This window comes from Scardinius erythrophthalmus (assembly GCF_964197995.2).
Source record: "Scardinius erythrophthalmus genome assembly, chromosome: 10".
In the NCBI taxonomy this organism is placed as follows: Eukaryota; Metazoa; Chordata; class Actinopteri; order Cypriniformes; family Leuciscidae; genus Scardinius; species Scardinius erythrophthalmus.
The window spans coordinates 42,882,824-42,904,963 of record NC_138230.1 but is presented as its reverse complement, the minus strand read 5'-3'; the positions used below and the strand labels follow the sequence as shown (position 1 = coordinate 42,904,963).

Below are 22,140 nucleotides of genomic sequence, written 5' to 3'. Positions count from 1 at the left end.
TTTTTTCGACACATATCCATGAATACAAAGTCTAAATACATACATATTATCAGCATTATAATATACATATATTATACATCTATTATATTTTAACGATATATACTGTACATATTCCAAATTAATCGCATGCATTAATATATTAACGTTGACAGCCCTAATTTATATATATATATATATGTATATATATATATATACACACACACACACACACACACACACACACAGCCCAAATTTATATATAATTTATATGAATATATGTATGGCAATAATAATTAGATAATGATATTTGCATATGTTTACATATATTCAAGCATAATAGTTAGTTTATATATATATATCAATAGATTATTTTTTAATCACAATTAATCGCATACTTATCGTGACATTAAGCATACGTCATAATCTTGTTTAACGCTTTTATTTTATCATCATTTGCTATATCCTGCAAAGCAATCTAATCTAATTTAGGTGTCTTTAAAAAAAAAGGGCACTTGGAGTCTCCAAAAGGACAAATGAAATAAGGTGCCCATATAATATATATAGGAATAAATTACATTTTAAAATAGAGAACAGTTATATATAGCCAGCATTTGCAGACTTTTGTGTGGTAGTTTCGATCTTTACAGTCAGCTGGTGAGAGACGGCAGCGTCTCCTTCTCCTGACAGCTCCAGATGAACAAAACGTTACAAATGAGCGGATGCTGCCACCGGCACCCTCATCTCTTAAATCTGTAGCGTTCCCAGGCAAGATGACGAACAAAAGAGAAACCTCTCTCAGTCATCTATTCAACAACAGGCCTTTCTGAATGAAGAGGCGGCGCTCTATTGTTATTGATTGTTAGGGAATGAGTCCTAGATCTCAATGTGAAACTATGATTCAGGGTCCCACAATGAAGGGACCAGGCTTTTCAATGTTATACCTGTGCTGGGGAAAGATCATTTAGAAATGCCCATCTGTGACCTCACAGCAAGACACAGGGCCCTATCTTACACCCGGCGCAATGCAGCGGCACAAGTGTTTTTTGCTAGTTTCAGCCCGATGCAGTTTTCATTTTCACGTTCTGCGCCACGTTGTTCAAATAGCAAATGCATTTGCGCCCATTTGTGCGTCCATGGGCTACTGGTCTGAGAATGAGGTGTGTTCTGGCGCATTGTTGGCACGTTGGTATTTTGAGGCAACAGAAAAAGACTGAGCCATTCACCAACTGGAACCTAAAGTCAATGGTGCAATATTTTTGTTATTTAAAGAGCGCCTTAGTAATGTGCGTCTATAGGCGGGTCCACAACACGCGTACACTCTGCTTATTACACACACAGGGACGCACAGCAGCACACAAACATGCCAAATATTTAAAATAAAAGGATTACACTGTAAAAGATTATTATTGTGTGCATAAAGATACGGTGGAATCCGGCTTGGTCTGCTTGCGCACTTTAACCTCGCACACGAGCAGATCCGTTTGCGCTCTGGAGACGCGTTCGGTCTTTCCACTATCAAATTCCGTCATGTAAATAGCGAATCCGCCATGGCGCGAGCGCAACTGGCATTTAAAGAGAATGGAAGATGAGACTCTGATTGGTTTAATGCACATAAATCCCAAAACACACCCATTACTCATTAAGAGAACAGGGACAACCCTTTTAGACCATGCGCCGGAAGCACCGACCATTTTCCCCGTCGTTAAACTAGCAAAAGTGGATTTGGACACGCCCTAAGTGAACTTGCTTCCTGCACTTTAGACCATGCACTTAGATCGTTAAAATAGGGCCCACAGATCCTTTACAAAGAGAACCGAACATTTGTAGCAGAATATGTGTCTGTGTGTATAAATGGAAATATACATATTTCATTAAAAATGTAAACAATATATTCCACCGCAAGTAATATCTCATCACTTTATTTCAATACTACTTCTATTTCACCATTTCAATCATTTTGATTGCTAATGCTAATGATAAATGATGGTCACACTTTAGATTAGGGTTCAGTTCTCACTATTAACTAACTATTAACCACGACTTTTGCCTCAATAAACTCCTAATAACTGCTTATTAATAGTTAGTAAGGTAGTTATTAAGTTTAGGTATTGGGTGATTAATGGAAGTAGAATATGGTCATGCAGAATAAGGCATTAATATATACTTTAGACATACTAATAAACACTTAATATCGTAGTAATATGCATGCTAAAGAGCAACTAGTTAATAGTGAGAATTGGACCCTAAACTACATTGTTACCTAAATGATATCCAGCATGATTTTGACCCTTATTGATGGGGCTGCGGGGGTCCATAAGACTAAAGGTTGCAAAGTAACTTTCTTTGATTATTTGTCCTATTGATTACCGCGTCGTTTTCCTTTCTTTACACAAAAGGCGCTTCTCCTGCTGCAAAGGAGTTGGACGCAACACACTTGCCCTCCTACAGTACGTCTGAGTGACAGGTCTGGGTACTGTGATCAACAGAGTGTAGAGAATTGATCTGTTCCTACAAGATCCTGTAAACCTGTTTACAATCCTCTCAGCACCTACACATGGAGACTCGCGCTGAAGCCTGTACAACAGCGAAAACAAACAGCAGCACCGAAGGATGGAACAGTCCGGCTGATTAAAGTTGAATGACTTGTGATAGTGATGGGCTTTTTAGGATTCAGAACAGGTTTGCGGTGGAAAGGATGAGGGAGATGAGCAGGTGTGCCGACACACAGAACACACAGAGCAAAAACACCGCGCTACAGACGTGACTACAGACACGCTTAACACTCTATCTGCTTGTCTCTTCCTAAAATATTCATTAGGAGTTGTTCAATAGGGGTGAAATGAGGTTGGCTTGTGATATTAGGATGTCAAAAGCGGCATGAAGATGCTTTTGTTCTGTGGGTTTTCTAGACCTTCTGATCACGGTTACTCATGATGTTTGACGAGTTATGGGGGTGCACTTTCATTTGAAGATGGGATGTTGCTCATAAGCTGTTATATTCACAAAATGTCAGATCCGTTTTTTGCAAATATCGCCGCAGAGTTCAAATGACAGCACTTGAGTAATACAAATTTTGTTTTATTTTATTTTATTTATATTTTGTTTATTTATTTATTTTATTTTATTTATTTAACTTTATTTAACTTTATTTTATTTATTATTATTTTATTAATTATTGTATTTATTATTTTATTTCATTTTATTTTGTAATAAATTTCAATTTTATTTTATTATCATTTTATTATAATAAATTGTTTTATTTTATAGTATGTTTATATTCACATATTATTTATGGAAACAGAAATATATAGCATACATCAAAGATTCATCAAGTTTAAATGCATTTTTTTTTTTTACTTTTCTTTTCTTGTGTGCATCTGTATTTATTCACACAGCAACCTGTTGTTCAGCAGTTATTAATAATAGTCACCTTATAGTCACGGATCATTAGTCAGTAAATCTTCTGTAAACACCGTAAGTGCAGTGGAGGTTACAGGTTCACAGATGGATCCTTAATTTAACTCGCTAAACTCATAGATCATTCTGTGTATTAAGTCATTACAAGTACATTTTATGCATATACAGTTTTAACAATCTTGTATTTTGGCTGTAGTTTCATTTCATCTGTATATTCAAAAAACTAACATCACTGTTCGCTGTTGCTTTTAATAAACAGGTTCCAGCAAATTAATTTTGTGAAATAATATTTAACTTGGAAAAATAATGTCATATTTAATATTTTGCCTCTAATTCAAAACATCAGTTCAATTTTAATTGTCCAAATAATTCCGGTACCACTGCAATCATGTTTCCTTAACACGTGACGTGAGATGCTGAATTGGTAGTGTGTGTCCATTGCCTGGGCTACGGTGCAGTTTTGTTTATTATTCATAGAGTTATAATACTTAATCATACATTCTGTCATGCTGCATGATTAGAGAAGCCCTCTAGCCGAGCATCCTTTGGGAAATATGAAGAACCGAGAGAGAGAGAGAGAGAGAGAAAGAGAGAGAGAGAGAGAGAGCTGTGTAATCCATTACAATCCGTTCCTCTTTGGGGAATTAGCCCTCTTATATGACAAACGAATGGCACTTATGATGGGATTTATTACTGTCACCTTCCCAAAATACATTTTTCCCCTAATATGTGAATCCGATGCATCTACAAAGCTAATGACAAACTAATTGACAGATCACGTATCCCTGCCTGCATTGATTGATTGATTATTTGATTGAGAGATCAATGATTTAATCGATGTATGGGTTATTTATCCCTAATAAATAGGATTTATTAGGGATCATTTTAGGGATGCATTTCATCACACGGTGCGGCTAAAAGTCCAAATTCCCATTTCAATTCAAAAAAGCTCTTTTCTGTGATTAAAGACACTAAAGCATCATTTCAGTGCGGGTGCACATAATCACATTCAATCCGGTATCACAGGATTGCTTTGTGCTCTCAGAAGACCCCATATAGTGCATGTGCACAAAACAAGTACAAAGACTTGTGTGAATCATGTGCTGGAAGAAGAATCAGCCTGCCGAACTCAGATTACATGTGCCATCACACATTGTTCACTGTAAATACAGGCTTTATTGACATGGCTTCTGGGAGTGTTGGATACCAAGCCAGCGGTGAAATATGTTCCTGAGTAAAAGCATTGCGAGGTCATTAGCTGGTGCACGAGGTTCATTTATTCTCCAGCGTGCCTCGCCGCCTTCCTTCCTCCCTCCCTCCCAATCTGATCCTCAAAATGGAGGTTCTGGTCGCGGGCCAAACACGAAATTCATGTGGAAATGTGACCGGCGTGCGAGATGTGTGTGATTTACATAAGCTCCAGAGTCACTCACAGCGAATTCTTCCCAGTAACTTAATTATTGCCACTGTACTGAGACAGCAGCATTGACAAAGTATTCAGCATCCACAGCACACGGAAGCACAAACTCAGCTATAGATACGTATATTGTATACAGTTCTTTTTGTATATTTCTGTGCATTTAATACATTTAAATATATCACTATATAGTTCACAGTAGGTGGCTGTAGTGAAGCGCACCACTCAGGAGATACACAAACTTCTTCTTTTTCTTTCGGCTGCTCCCATTAGGGGTCGCCACAGCGGATCATCCGTCTCCATACCACCCTGTCCTCTACATCTGCCTCTTTTACACCAACTACCTGCATGTCTTCCCTCACCACATCCATGAACCTCCTCCTTGGTCTTCCTCTTATACACAAACAAAGATGTTTAATTTAATAATCAGGAGAATCACTTGGAGAAAACACAACCACTTTACCATGAACGTGAAATAATACATGACAAAGAACAGACTGAAACTGAGGGCTTAAATACACTAAGCAAAGAAAGGAGCTAATGAGTTAATTAATGAGGTAACAGGTGAATGGGATGAATTAATGTGACACAGGATAACCTAACACTACACCGTTTTCAACTCAAAATGTAACCCTTTGTATGCGTTTTGCCCATTCGTTTACATGACAGTGGCGTTTTTGGTGCCTGAAAACGCAAGCTTTTGTAAACGGTCTCCATGTAAACAACAAAAACATGAACCTTTGAAAACAATGATGTCATACACATGCGTATTACGTGTTTAACTTATAGGGCCCTATCTTGCACCCAGCGCAATTGACTTTGTACACCGACGCATGTATCATTCCTATTTTGCACCCGACGCACAGCGGACTTTTCCCTCCACAGACACACGTCGGTAAATTAGGGAATGAACTTGCGCTCCCAGGGGATATATAGCTTACTATAGCATAAATCTTATTTATAGCATAAATCTAGCTTACACATTTACCCAAATTATTATACGCCTGTTTAACCAAAGCTAATTTGGGTGGGTTTCTCCATCCCCATACAGTGTCACTTCTCTGTCTATTACGACCCTGACGAGAATGTCGGTCTCCTCGGCTGTGAACCGCTCCTGGCAAATCAGCCGTTATAATAGCAATCCGCCATGGAACAAGCGCGCCTGCTCTTAAAGGGAATGTGAGATGTCGCTCTGATTGGTTTATTTCACGTTACGCCCAAACCACACCTATGAGTAATGAAGCGACTTCAGACCAACACATTTTAGATTTGCATCGGGCGCAAGAGTCATTTATCCCGCCGAGATCCGCCCACAAAGTTACATGCGTTTCGCGTTCGATACTTGCGTTTCAGATCGTTAAAAATAGGGCCCATAGTGTTCCATCGCCATCTAATGGCCTGGCAGCATAATACAGCGTTTTTATTCGTTTTCACGGATCCGTGTGAATGAGGATCGTTTTAACAATGGTGTCGAAAAACTTCTCCGTTTTAAGCGTTTAAAGGGTCATTTCACCCATTTGAACATTGTTTTTTATTTAAAGTGGGTCATATGTGTAGTCGAAATGTAAAATAATTTTTGAATTTGGTGCCTTCGTGACCGAGAAAAGACAAAAAATAACTTCAGAACGCATTTGTATGAAAGACAACAACTCCCACAATGCACCACATTGCACAGCTCCGCAAGCCACTCCCACTAATCCAGAAAGCGCATATCTGCCTATAAGAGAAATCACTCTTCCATCTACAAGGCTAGCTACTACCAGAGCTTGAAATTCATTTCACATTCACACAAAATGTCTAGTTAGTTGGCGAACTCATATAGTGCATTACTACTCGTTTGTATTTCTTTCGAAAAGGTGAATTATTGCATGGTACCTGGATGTTCAGTCAGAACATATGCGGTGCGAAACTAGGACAGTTCTCAACACAAACGTCCGTGTCCTCGTCTGATTCAGAGATTTCGTCCAGGAGAAATTGTCATCGTTGAAATTCTTTGCCGCAGACGGACTCTATCTCTGTGTTCGTAGCGGTTCGTAGCTGCATTGTGAGATCACCGGCGCCACCAGTCCGCCCTAACTCGAGCCAGTCCGGGCTCCTCGTCCGCGGCAGGCAGGTCTTCTGCCTCGGCTGCTCTTCGCTATAATGCGGCTTGTAAAGGTAGCCACAAACACCTGATTTAAGCATCAGACTTCCGAAATCCTCTTCTTCTATATCATATTGAGCACTCTCCTCCGCTATTGTCATAACTTTACATCTGTCTCCACAGCGCCTGTTAGCTTAGCTTCAAACAAGATGGAGGATATTGCTTTCAGTTTCAGAGAGTAAAGTCCCACCCACTGATCTGTAATAGGTCTGTAGCGTGAGCGCGCCCCACCCTGGGAAAGATGAGAAACTAGTGTCTGTAGTCTTAACAGAAATCCCCCCCTCTAACACTTCCTCCTACAATGACGCAAAATGACGATTTTTGCGTCATTGTAGGAGGAAGTGTAAGAGGTAAATAACAGATTTCTCCCGTCTCAGGGGAAAATGAGAGAGTGTTGCACGACCATTCAATAGTATGACTGGGTTTCTAACAATGCAAAGCTTAATGCAAATGGGTGAAGTGTCCCTTTAAGCATCTAACCCTAACGTTATCGTGTAAACGTACCGTAAGACAAAACAGAACATAACCCTGACAATATATTTCTAAAATGATAGCTATTTAGAATATATATATCAACAAAATAACGTAAATTTATTAGAGGTTCTGACAAAATGTTTATTGCTGCAGTCTGTTAAAAAATATTTTCACTTGAATAAATTTGAATGATTTATTCAATGACTCACTCGTAAATACTTCACTTGTTTCATTACTGGAAGGAGAATCATTTTGAACTAATCTCTTGAATGAATGATTCAATTCCAAATACATTGTTTAACAGTCATTTGTCGCCACCTACTGGTGTAACAATGTAATTGATACCATCTTTATTTGAAGCATCAATTACTTTCGAAAGGTGATTTACTCTATTTTGATCACTACCGTAGACATCAGTGTGTATATCCAAACTGTAAACTTTTATCCCAGTACTTCAGTGATCATTTGAATTATTGTAAGACGGAAATAATGACTCTGTGTGGTTGAAATGAAAGCTGTTTCACATCTATACATGAAAGCTGCTCTCTCTGGGTTAGAACACAGATCTCAATGTTCGCTGCGATCGTATCGGTCAAAGGTTTAATAGACAGCTGAATCGTGTGTCAGTGCAATCGTTCAGCATTCCTGTATACGTCATCTGTATTTCCCGACCTCCACCTCCATCCGTTGAGCATGATTGTGCACAAAAAGCACCTTGCAGTTTGTACAGTGTAGGGTCCTTCCCACTGTGCTGAGATGGATCAAATTTGGTTCCCACAATGCCGTGGGGTGGAGAGGCCCTGACTCCATGTAGCGGAGAACAAGAGGAGGAGGGAGGAGTGCAGGGAAGGAGTGCCCGTGGAGAACACTGATTACTTACTTTCAAAACATCAGTTTGATGGAGAGAAGCGAGCAGCTTCCCAGCGGCCTCTCATTCGTCTGGACTTCGGCTGGGCTTCGGCTGCCTGTGATTGATGAGGCGACCGCTGGTGTGAGACCCGTGCCTGCTTTCATCTCGCTCCCTCTCTCCTCCCTCTCTCTCTCTTTCGCTGTCTCTCTCGCCATGGGACTGCAGGATGTTGATGAAGTTTCAGAAAGAGTAATATGTGTTCGTTTCTGTGTGTGGCAGTAGCGATTGGTGTTCTGTTTCAACACAATCTCATGGCAGTTCGTAACTATTTTACGTTTTGGCCAAGTGGTGGATAATTCCTATAAATTCGTACAATCTCACTTGCTTTCTTATCTGTCGGCTTACTCCCCTGTGACGGGTATGTTTAGGGGTGGACCTTTATGCTTACTTTTTATTTATGTTTTTGAAATCATACTTTTTTGCACGGTTCACATCGTACAAATCCATACGAAATCGCCACCTCGTAACAGTTACGTTTTCCTGTGAGATCAGCTTGGCTATTTACTGGGAAACAGTAAAGGGACATTTTCTATTTTAAATTCTATTTCCATAAATTCTATAGGTTTCTATTTTTGAATTTTCAGCATCATTACTCCAGTCTTCAGTGTCACATGATCTTTCAGAAATCATTCTAATATGATGATCAAATGATTGAGTTACATGGGTTACACTTTATTTCCATGTGTCATTGTTACGTTGTAATTATATATTTAAGTACTGAGTAATATTAAGCAACTACATGTACTTACTATAGGGTTAGGGTAGGATTAGGATTTGGTTTGATTATGCATAATTTACTGTTATTACTATGGTAAGTACATGTAACAAGGACACTGTAAAATAAAGTGTTGGCAAAAGTTGTGCTGCTTCATATTTTTGTGCTTCATATTTCAGGATTCTTTAATAAAAAATTGAAATAGAAATGCTCACCAAAAAATAAAGGGTCTCTATGTTAGTGCTTCCACCTTTCTTAATTAGCATCTAGGCAATTAAGACAGATTCCTTGATTAAGGAACATGCTAACAGCTGTCATTTGCTAATAATGAATCTCTCCTAATTTTGCACAGAACGACTGAGAGCTATTGATCTGAGAACGGGATGTGACTCGCATGGCAAAAGCTTAAAAGCTTGCCAAGTCCATTATGGTCAATGGCGATACGCTCTTATTTTTTCTTTCCTAGTGAGAAGGCTTTCTCCCTTTTGTCTCAATCCCCCTTTTTGAAGTTTTTTTTTAGAAAAGTCGATGTGTTTTGAAGCCACATTTCAGTGTGTGAGTCTGAGCACGCTCTGTAGTTCCGTGTGTCTTTCGCTGCATGTATTGATTTAAGTGGGTCATTCACATCATTCATATGCATGTCAGCTATAAACCACTTCTAAAATCTCACACACCCGCAATACATGCTATATAATCTCGTTCGATTTGTAGCACAAGTTGGGGTGTACCTGCAGTACCTTTCCCTGCTGGGTGTATGAAGCGTGTTTAAAATTGTTTCTGTTAGTATTAGATTTGTAATCTCATAATCAGGGTAAGCAATATTTCTCTCCACACTGAAAGCAAAAATTCTGCGGCACTCAATACTCTTAAAAGCTGTCACTAGGGTGGTATCCTTTCAAAAGCTCCTATTACATACTGTACCATTCCTGTACTAATATGTTCCTTTAAGATACTAATGTGCTCCATTTATGGGTAAATAGTAAGCAAAAGTGGTACGTTAAAGCTTTACCACCCACTGACAGCTGAACAAAATCACAGGCAATAATGAATTGTTGTCCTCCCTGTCTAGTACATTGACTGCCAGTTATCTCACACTGAGGACTTTTCTGAATGCAGAGATTCAGAAAGTTGAATGCAGTCTCTTTCTCCTCTTATTAAACCTTTTTGACTTTTCCTGTTATTTTTTTGTACCTTGTCCGCTCCTACACATCTCAAACTCTCTCTGTGTCTCTTCCTTTCTGCCACACTCATTCATTTCCTCTTGCCTTTCTGATGCCACTTTAGGCTGTCTGCACATCCTTTAAAAAGTATTAAAATATCTTAAATCTATCATAAATATCCCATATTATAGAAAAAAAGTCTGAATTTTGTTAGCAAAGATCTTCATTTTAGCTTATTGTATATTTTTTTTACTTTAAATCACATATAACATAAATGCAGATAGAGTTGGATCATTCAAAATTAAATAACTGGGCTTAGTCCAGCTGTATACATTACTTGCATATTTATTAATACAGATGGAGTATGCAGACATGGAGTATGTATATTTAGAGTCACTTTGATGAAGATATACACTATATGTTGCATAAATAAATAAATAAATAATATATATATATATATATATATATATATATATATATATATATATATATATATATATATATATATATTCTCTTTCTCTCATATGTTTGTACACACACACACACACACACACACACACACACACACACACACACATATATATATACTGACATTATCTGTCATTAAATACTTCTAGACTACATTGCAACAGTTGCTGTTTGGTCCAAATTATTTAATAGCTAAATACGATCTGTCTATTGACTGAAAAAGCAATGCGTTCTGCAACCTTATTTTGTTCTTTATCATATAATATGTGTACATATTTTGAGCAATATTTGTTTCCAATGCAGCCCCATATCAGCTAGTCTTATTTATAAACCATTTCACCATTCCATGTGGATTAACTGCACCGACATGGTAGGATTTGCTCGTACGACTCTTTGCTCATCCATGTGTTTGATAACCTCCGCTTCCTTTTCCTGACCTTGTACACACACACACACACACACACACACACACACACACACACACACACACACACACACACACACACACACACAGAGCAGACACCTTGGAATGAGCTATGCTGATTAAATTACACTTATCCATGTGAAAGGGTTTATTGACTTGCATGGTGATTTATTCAGCTGTGGGATATAAGTGTTGTGGAGGAATCAGAGTTCTGCTGTTGTGCTTTGGGTTCGAACACCACCAGCCTCTCAAATTATGTTGCTGCAAAATTCACACTTATTTAATTAAACTGTCAGGCAATTACAAATAACATGTGCTATACAGAAGTGTGACTTGCAGCCGGGACAATCGCATCAATAAGCTGAAGTAAATTAGCCAGTGCACTAAAATTCACTTTACAATTAAAAAACAAAGCTGTATTTCTGTTCGGAAGTGAGCGGATATACAACAAGGGCATCACTGAAGCACTGCATTCGGCCATGTATTTCACACCGTGTGTTCCTCAGTCATCTGTAGGCATCTATCTGAGGGACATGCATTACGTTTCATGGCACCTATACGTTTTAGCTGACACTTATCTGAGGTTTCAATATATTTTCAAATTTATGGCCCGTCTGCAAGGACATGGGTGGGTTGTCTTTTTAATAAGTTTGCATGATGCAAGTATAAGTAAGTTTGTGACCTGCTCCATCATTTTGCATTTTTCTGCACTGAAAATAAAAAAAAAAATCAAAGCATTTTAATGTTATAATTGTTTCTCCAAAACTTTTTTTGGGTGGCCTCTGAAGATTCCAAACAATTTTAAGACTTTTTTTTTTTTTAACTAGGATATTATTAGTAGTAGTAGGATAGGAGTCATGTGATCACTTCAGTATTTTCCTACTTCTTACCCGATCACGCATGGTGATTGTCAAAGCTGGAAACAGGCAATTGCACAATATATAGAGAAAAAACTGATTTTGTATGATTGTATGACTTATATTAGATTAAATTGTAGTTTCTTAGGCAATATGTGATGCATTTTCCCCTGCTAATTTCAACAAGCATTGGCTGACAGGGGTGGGGAGGGTTGTAACACTTATTTAAAAAGTGTTACAAAAATCCCCTTACAGACTAAGAATGTAACTAAGAATTTTCTTGATTTGAATGTTTTTACAGAATGAGGGCATGAAAAAGAAAGACTGACAGAGGTGTCTCTGCCAGTTTTTTAAATAAAGTGGTTTGCATGGAGCAATTTAACGACTCAAAGCCAAAGAAGGTTTGGGTGAAATGGGCCCTATGCAGTTTCTGGGCCCATCAAGCCTTCACTCCCGGGTTACCAGCATCATTCATCTGTCAGCTCTGTGACTCTTAAGACTATACACACATAGACAAACACTCACACACACATTGACGTTATTTTTTGTTAGACTTAAAGATGTACAAAGATGTTTTTTAATCTGGTACATTGAAGTAGTGTTTATTAAGTAAACCGTTAAGTATACGTTTGTCTTGTAGATTAAATTACACACACAGACATGTTTTTTTTTTTTTTTGGCCTAAAGATAAAAAAGATGTTGTTTAATTAGGAACATTGTAGTAGCCTAGTGTTATTATTAGGTGTACTGTTGACAAATTTAAACACACACGAACAGACACACACATACACACACACACACACACACACACACACACACACACACACACACACACACGAGCCAAACAGACATAGGGCCCTATTTTAATGATCTAAGTGCATGGTCTAAAGGGCATGTCCGAATCCACTTTTGCTAGTTTAACGACGGGGAAAATGGTCGGCGCTCCCGGCGCATGGTCTGAAAGGGTTGTCCTTATTCTCTTAATGAGTAAGGGGTGTGTTTTGGGTGTAACGTGAAATAAACCAACCAGAGTCTCATCTCCCATTCCCTTTAAAAGCCAGGTGTGCTCACGCCATGGCAGACTCGCTATTTACTCCAGAGCGCAAACGGATCTTAAAATCAGAGGTTAAAGCCCACAAGCAGACCATCTACAAGACAAGCCGGATTCCACCATATCTTTATGTACACAATATTAATCTTTTACAGTGTAATCCTTTTATATTAAATATTTGGCATGTTTGTGTGCTGCTGTGCGTCCTGTATGTTTAATAAGCAGAGTGTACGCGCGTTGTGGACCCGCCTATAGGCGCACATTACTAGACGATGTTTAAATAACAAAAAATACATTGAGCCACTGGGCCCTATTTTAACAATCTGAAACGCAAGTGTCAAAGCGCAAAGCGTAAGTAACTTTGTGGGCGGGTCTTGGCGCTGTTGCTATTTTCCCGGCGGGATAAATGACTCTTGCGCCAGGCGCAAATCTAAAATGGGTTGGTCTGAAGCAGCTTCATTATTCATAGGTGTGGTTTGGGCGTAACGTGAAATAAACCAATCAGAGCGTCATGTCACATTCCCTTTAAGAGCAGACGCGCTTGTTCTAAAGCGGATTCCTATTATAACGGTGGATTTGCCAGGCGCGCCAGGAGTGGTTCACAGCCGAGGAGACCGACGCTCTCGTCAGGGACGTTGGGGATGGAGAAACCCACCCAAATTAACTTCGGTTAAAAAGGCGTATGATAATTTGGGTAAATGTGTAAGCTAGATAAATAATTGTAGATAATAGATAATAAATTGTCTATCTATCTATCTATCTATCTATCTATCTATCTATCTATCTATCTATCTATCTATCTATCTATCTATCTATCTATCTATCTATCTATCGTAATAATGTATGATTTGCAAAAATGAAAACTGCTGCTTCTGTGTAGATGAGAGAATCAAAGTGTATGTGCGTTGTGCACACGCTACATTGATTATGGCCAAGCATGCGCCCTTAAAATAGCATATGAATAACATGCGCAACGCGCCACTGACTTTAAACAATTTTTTCCTGGTTAGTGGCGCAATTGTTTTCTAAACCTGCAAAATAGCATGAAGGAACGTTTGCGCCGTAACACATCTCCTTTTTTGCGCTGAACCGCCCAATGAGCGCAAGTTCATTCCCTAGTTTAGCGACGTGCTTCTGTGGAGGGAAAAACGCGCTTTGCGTGGGTGCAAAATAGGAATGATACATGCGTCGGTGTACAAAGTCAATTGCGCTGGGTGCAAGATAGGGCCCTTAGACTTTAAAGCAGATTTCAGTCGGTCAATGGCTCAGTCTATTTCTGTTGCCTCAAAATAGCAACGTGCCAACAATGCGCCAGAACACACCTTGTTCTCAGACCAGCACACAAATGGGCACAAATGCATTTGCTATTTAAACAACGTGGCGCAAGACGTGAAAATGATAACTGTGTCGGACTGAAACTAGCAAAAAACACTTGCGCCGCGCTTGGAGCTGCATTGCGCCGGGTGATATGGTATGGCATCCATTTTTACTTCTTTTGTCTAATTGTTACAACTTACCCCAGCATGTGTTACAACCTTCCCCGGTAGTGGGGTAGGTTGTAACAAAGGAACACCATGCATTTCACATCAACTCACGAGGTCTGTGATATTCTTGTTGAGGGTTGAATTAATTCCATTTGTAGTAAACAAATGTGGGTACTTTGTGTAAAAGTTTGAGAACTCAAGCTAAAAAATTCAGCGAGTTATAGGTGCTGAAAAGTGTCACAACCATCCCTGGTCTCCCTACTAACAGGTTAAGTAAAAATGTAATGCATTTATAATATAGTTCATCTATATTTAACTCTTTCCCCAGCAGCATTTTTGAAAAAGGTTGCCAGCCAGTAACAGCTTTTTTGAAAATTTTCACAAAAGTTTCGTGGCCCCCAGAATATTTTGTTGAATATCTGAACATTCAATATTTCAAAAGAAAGAACAGACCCTCTGTTTGTAAACAAAACGCATTAAATGCATTAAAAATGTTTTTATTATAATGCATCTGCTTATATGATATCACTTGTTTCAGCTTCTTCTTCACTGTCTTTTGATCAGGAGATTCTGTATTCTTTCATGAAGATGTGTAATAGCGCCCCCTACGGTAGGGGAGACCGGGGATGGTTGTAACACGGGTCAGTTGTAACAATTCCAATATGTCCAATCAGGAACTAGTTACAAATCACCTGAATCACTTCGCACATGCTCAGTTTAGTTCTTATTCCACATGTAATAAAGTAGAGCCCTGTGGCAGACACAGCACATGTTAGAGTGGAAAAAACAATTTTGAGATAAGAAAGTTACTTTTTTTACTTTTTTTGTTTTTGTTATGGGAATTTCTGCTTTGTAGTTAAACTCCTCAAACTTTTATTATGTTTATTGTGTGTCTGTGTAGATATTTTCCATGCAAGTTGTTAGTGCTAATGTTTTGCCTGTTAGCTGTAAGGTGAGCTAGTTCATGGCTACATGACTCTGGGTTAGTTGTAACAACAAGACTCTGGGTTAGTTGTAACAACAATGAAACATTAATTTTTATTATGGCCAATACTATAGACTGACAGTAACAACCATGCTTACACAAATAGAATGTTTAAGTGTTCAAGTTCAATTTATTATGGTCAATTACTATGACAGAGTAACAACAGAGTCACACACACACACACACACACATGCGCGCGCGAGCGCGCACACACACACACACACACACACACACACAATGTTCAAGTGTTCAATTTTATTAATTATTATTATTTAAAATTTACAATTTTATTATTCAATTTATTATTATTATTTTATTTATTATTTATTATAATTTTATCAATTTATAATGGTCAATTACTATGACTGAGAGTGACAAACACACTGAGACTAAGAGTGACACACACACATCAGTTATATTGAAAAGTCAGAGTTGAATAAAAACCTTTCAAAATAATGTTTTTGTCAAAATCCTTATTTCATTATGTTACATATCACCCCGGTGGATATCATAATGTTACATCTCACCCCAGGGTATGTTACAACTAACCCAGACTATGGGGTGAATTGTAACATTTCACTCCTCGTGTTTGAAACTAAACCATGCATTTTCTGTTTGTGTTGCAAAGATAATAGCTATGTCATTTTATAGCAGACACTTGTAACTAGTTTGGATCACATTTTGAACACACTGACTTCAAAGTACTACAAGATATAGACAGAAAGGTCAAAACTGTTACAACCATCCCCGGTCTCCCCTATAACAGAGAAAACAACGGAGAGCTGGAAAATTCCGTCAATGGCGGGGAAAGAGTTAACAATATGTTTCATCCATTTGTTAGCGATATGGGTAACTGTAATGTCAGGTAATATGTTGATACACGATTAAACATTTCAGTAAGTTATACTGTATCTCTCATTATACATTATCCATCTGGGTTAATGTATTTTCATGCTACAGGTGTTAGTAAAGCAGAAGAAATTATCGATTCATTCGCACTCTTAGTTTCTGTTTGAACTGAGGCGCTACAGTGATCTTTAAAGAGCATCAAAATGACATTTAATGTTTAAATTTTGCACAAACAAATGACAGAATCTGAAAGCTGAGACTTTGTTTGATCAAAAATGACTGTAACCACTGTATTTTGGTGCATTAAGACTCATTATGATGGACCGAATCACATATTTGCAGATGTGTGTGAATATGGGCCTGTAGAGTCTGTTCAATGGTATTTGTCATGCATGGATAGAATAAAAGTACTTTCCTTAAAGTCAAAGCTGAGTATGAAGTGTATTTTGGCATGGCACTACTTTGTGAGTATGTAGGTTATTGGCAGAAAAGGGGATAAAACTAAAACTTTTTAATGTTAGGCTTTTAAATTTAAGGGGCTTTTGCCATTCTTCATTTCTTAAATTAAATTACGCTCATAAAACGGAAGAACCTAAATGGTTTTGACTCGTAATTAATTTATGGTCTTTATAGTAACAGATGTTTAATTTATGGGACTCCATTTCAGATTTTAATTTAAACTCACTGCGACATGTAAAGTCACGGACATGGAAAGGTTTGTGTGTGCAAGTACTGTTGTTTTGGGATTGTGCCACCGCATAACAACAATGGGACAAACAAAGTCTTGCAAGTTTCATGTAAATCCCTTTCAAACACTCATTACTAGGATGTCAGGAAACCAGTTGTCCCTTTGGGAGGCTGACGGAGTTCTGTGAAATCTCATATAGTATGTTTTGTTAGTGTGAAACCAAAAAAGAAGATGTGTGTTACTATGCCACAAATGGCACAGTTTCTAAATATTGTATTTAAAGGCCACAGGCTTATAAATAAGTACTTAACATACAACATATTTTGCACTATTACAGTATGATTTATAGTACAAATATCAAGGTGTTGTTTACCTGCACTGTAAAAAAAAATTACATCCCCAAGTCAAAAATTTCAAGTGACCGATAACATCTAAATTTTTTTGTCGCCACCTACTGTCGTAATGATGTAGCTTGCAGAAAGAGTCACCGGAAGAAACTTTGGTTAACTGAATCAAAATATGTGACCCTGAACCACAAAACCAGTCACATGGGTCATTTTTTTTTAAATTGAGATTTATACATCATCTGAAAGCCGGATAAATAAACTTTCCATTGATGAATGGTTTGTTAGGAAAGGACAATATTTGGCCAAGATACAACTATTTGAAAATCTGGAATCTGAGGGTGCAAAAAAATCGAAACACTGATAAAAATCTCCCACGGGGTCAGATTTGGCTGCTGTTAATTGCTGCTACCCAAAATGAACAAACAAACAAAAAAAAACTTCAAAAGCCCAGAGCGCCACTTCTAGCCCCTGCATAGAGACACCTAGTGGATGAATATTGAACTCACAAGTGCCAGAGTGGTAGTAACAAGATGGCTGACCACATGCTGTTTTGTTGAGCTGGAAACCTACAAAATCATCTTCTCAGCAAACCAGCGGTTGGTAAAATTGTGTATTTTTTGTTAATCTATTTAGTATTAGCTTGCAGAATGCCTAGAAGTACGTTTTATATTCTTTTTGGATAAATTAGCGACTGGAATTAGCTGCTAGTTCAAAAAACGATGGGCCAAAAATGACCCTCTGGGTGTATGGGTTAAAAAAATGTCGGGTCAAAAATTACCCTTTGGTTCTTTGAGTGACTTTGATGGAGAATGGTGACAGTCCTGTATTTGGCTAAAGCCTTGAAATAATTTCATTAGTATAATATATTTTAATAAGTTACCTCAGTAGTACAGGGCCAGAGACTAATAAAAGTAGTACAGTATATCTGTTCAGGGAGTATGGCCGCTCCCTTTTCAGGACAGGGAAAGCAACAGAGAAAGATCACTGTAAGACAAGTATTGGAGCAACTTGAAGCTGATGATAGTGACTTTGGCCCTGAATTGGACAGCGATAGCGATTCTGGTGAATTGTTTCAACCGCATGAAAGTGATGGTGGTGAATCTTCTGCCCAAGACAGTGACTCGTCCAATGACTCGTCCAGTGATGAAGATGTGCCGTTTGCCGAGACTGCTAGCCCACAGATGGAGCCAAATCGTGCCGCAAAAACCTACAGTTGGCAAAAGAAATGCTTTGAGTTGCCTGAAGAACTTTCAAGGTGAACAGGTTGAGCTGTACCAGGATGGCATGATACGCCTAAAGCCCAATGGGTCAAATTTGGCCCTAATCCTAAATTAGGGAATAAAGGGTTAAAATTGAAAAAGTGGATATTTTGGTGTTCAGTGAACTTATAGCAGTAATTTATGCATAGTTCATAATTTTCCAAAGAAGAAAAGGGTTCTTGGGTTCTTAAAGTTGTGCATTTATGTTGGCGATTGTGCTGCATTCACTCACAGAAATAAATGTTTTATATATTTACTGTAAGAAATGTACAAAATATCTTCATGGATCATGATCTTTACTTAATATCCTAATGATTTAGGCATGAAAGAAAAATCGATCATTTTGATCCATACATTGCATATTTTGCTGTTTCCACAAATATACCTGTGTGACTCGTGACTGGTTTTGTGATCCAGCGTCACATATTCAGTAGGATTTTCTTCCAGTGAGATTCTGAAGAGAGTATGTGATTTCAGACGCAGTCTACATCTTTTATTAAAAGGCCTATCCACCTTTTTCCTTACAAACCTACAGCATATACTGTATATACGGTACAGTATATATCGTATATGTGTGTGTGTGTGTGTGTGTGTGTGTGTGTGTGTGTGTGTGTGTGTGTGTGTGTGTGAGAGAGAGAGAGAGAGAGAGAGCAAGAGCTCTTTTTTAGTTGCTGCATTCCTTTCTTTTTATTATTATTTTCTTTTTTTCCTATTGTTTTCCACTGTAACCGTATGAAAAAGAACAACAGTCGTTATTTTGACAGTTCTGTTTGGTGACGGCAGTGGGGCAGGGCAGAGATTACACACTTTACCTTTGAGTTTAACCAAAAGAACATATACAATGTGTGTGTGTGTGGGAGAGAGAGAGAGAGAGAGAGAGAGCGAGAGAGAGAAAGATAACAGTAATGATATGGCTCCGCTCCAGCCTGTGAAGGCCATTAAAGTGTGATTCATGTGGCCATGTCCTTTAATGACATCTCCAGTTAGTCATCAATAAAGTGAGACAGATGTAGGATGAAGATGGAGCATTTTGATGGGTGGAGGGTTGGGGATAGAATGACCTCTGTCCTCTGTTGCAGCGCCACGCTGATTCACGACACACTGCGCACTCACACACACAACAATGTTTTTTACCTGTCAACATTTGCAGTGTGTGTCCACCGCCCCTCAAAAGTGTCCAGGGAGCGAGCTGGCCATGTCTGGCCCGACGTGCACTCCATGAGTAATGGTGAACTAAGTGTTAAGGTGCTTGTGCTCTGTTAAATGTCCCCAGTGCCATGCCTCAAAATGTCAAAGTATTAGATCAGTGACCTTGGTAGTATATTATGAGCTTTCAGAAAGTTTTATACTTCAGAAGATAAAATATTGACCATCTAAACATCTACTTTTACAGCCTAAACAGACAGATCATTTAAACTCATTCTGACAGTGCTATCCATCATTGTTCATCTACAAAACGTGAGTTTTACAGCCCGTTTAGACAGATGCCAGCTTATTATAAATGTTTTTCGTTGTCGTTGTTAATGTGTGACATTCGGTAACAAATGTAAAGAGCTTTCCTTCATGTTTTGCAGGCTATCCGGAATGAATGTCCCATCTCCTATTGTTAGCAACAAGAACTGGCTGAGGTTACACTTTGTTACTGACAGCAACCATCGATACAAAGGCTTCAGCGCCCATTATCAAGGTAAGCTGCTCGCTTTATCATTGCAAATGCATGGTTTCCATGTCTAGTCTTGCTCCTATGAACACTGCAGTGAAGGTCTATTAGATTGTCCTCTCTAGATAATTAATTACATGATTAATTATCTTTGATTTGCGAATTTTTGTTGCATTAAAGATGGAAAAAAAAAGTATTGAAATTCTGAGTTAAACACATTTAATATTAATTATCATGTTGTTCCAGATGTCTAATTAATTCAAGCATGAGAAAGATATTTCAAAACTGTGTTGATTGTCATTGACTTCAGCTCACCCGGCTATTTTTGCAATAACTTTCAACATTCAGATTCAGAAAAGTGTTGTTTTTGTTGCCAATGCTTGAATGCCTCTTTCCTTTTTCCGTTGATTTATTTATTTATTTATTTTTTTGTGCCGTTTCTCCTAACTAACTCATTTCTCAACAACAAATCACATTTTGTCTTTCTTTTGAAAGTAGCTATCTTTTTGCTTCTCTCATAAAAGCTCAAATTTAATAAAACGGTGGGGGTTGAAAGAAAGAACGGGGCGAAAAGCGAGCCGCTTTTAAGTTTTATGCTTTGACAGGCCATCCATAGCCATAATTTTCTCATGTGCTTGGCTGCGTACTGTGTTTGTGAACTACTTACACACATTTACCATAAACCCGATTCCAGTGTCTACATAACCATTGGCTCGAGCTGTTCTGTAGAGGTCTGGAGTGAAATATGAAATTGTTTGCCAACCCTTACATATCAATGCTATTAAGTGTCGCATAATGTTGTTTTATATGGAAATGCATACATGCTAAAGTCTTCTAGGTTTTTGGATCATTTTTCTGAGTCTTAAGTAAAGAACAAAGCAAAAACAAAAAAAAACGAATTTACATGATGCTACAACTTAAACTACATTATAAACCAGATATGCAAATTGTTCAATAGACCAGTTGGTATGAGCATCCCTGAAATGCTTTGCGTAACTTGAGAGACATTTGTGACGTCAGTCTGCTTCTATATCCTTTCATCTAAATAGACATGCAATCATCTTGGATAATTGAAAATGTGAGCAGAAGTTTGGCTATAGGATTGGATTTGTTTGACTTGTGTATGATCCAAGAGTGGTGATTAGAAGCTTGCTGCATTGAATTGAGCTGGCATGTTTTTTGACTGTGAAATAGCAGGTACTCGCTGCATCACCAGGACAAGTGATCGGGTTCAGAAAGCAACATCTGCACTGCGCTTCAGGACACAGCCCAACAAAATCCAATTTTGCCCACTGATTCATCTGAAAAAGATGCCATCAGAATGGAAGCCCATTCCATTCCGGCCCTCTCCACTCTTACTCACATTAACCAGCTGTTGCTGGTTCAAGATGCCAGTTGATGGCAATGCTCATCTGCAGAAAATAAAGCTGTTATTGGCAGGGCTGTTTGGCTTCAATACACACAGACTACCTCCATTTGAGAAACTCAGAGGCCAGTCCAGGTGAACCAGTAACAAGACAAATAAAGGATGGTTGATGTGTTTTATTATATTTTTAATCTGACTTCCTAAAGATATCCAGCTTATTTTGCGACACGGAAGAAGCTACGTAGACTTCTGATTCATTAGCTGCTATAGGGAAATAACTAGAATACTAATAACAAAGGGCAGTGAACAGTTAAACTATTTGCGCTACAAACCAGTGTGTTTATAATTGCTACAATTTAATAATACATTAGAAAAATACCAATATCAAGCAGCATAATGAGCTGATTTGTACAGCAAAACATAACTGGAAGCGGTTCACACCGGAAGCCAGACGCATTCAATTTACAAATGACTTTGCCCACGCTTA

General features: G+C 38.3%; 1 protein-coding gene across 1 annotated transcript in view; it reads left to right on the top strand.

Annotated features, from left to right (window-relative positions):
- Positions 1-22,140, top strand: part of csmd3b (CUB and Sushi multiple domains 3b) — a 455,685-nt gene that overhangs the window by 190,959 nt on the left and 242,586 nt on the right. The window contains exon 6 of the mRNA XM_081376961.1: positions 20,202-20,314. Within this exon, the coding sequence (XP_081233087.1) occupies positions 20,202-20,314 (113 nt within the window). The remainder of the gene's footprint in view (positions 1-20,201; positions 20,315-22,140) is intronic.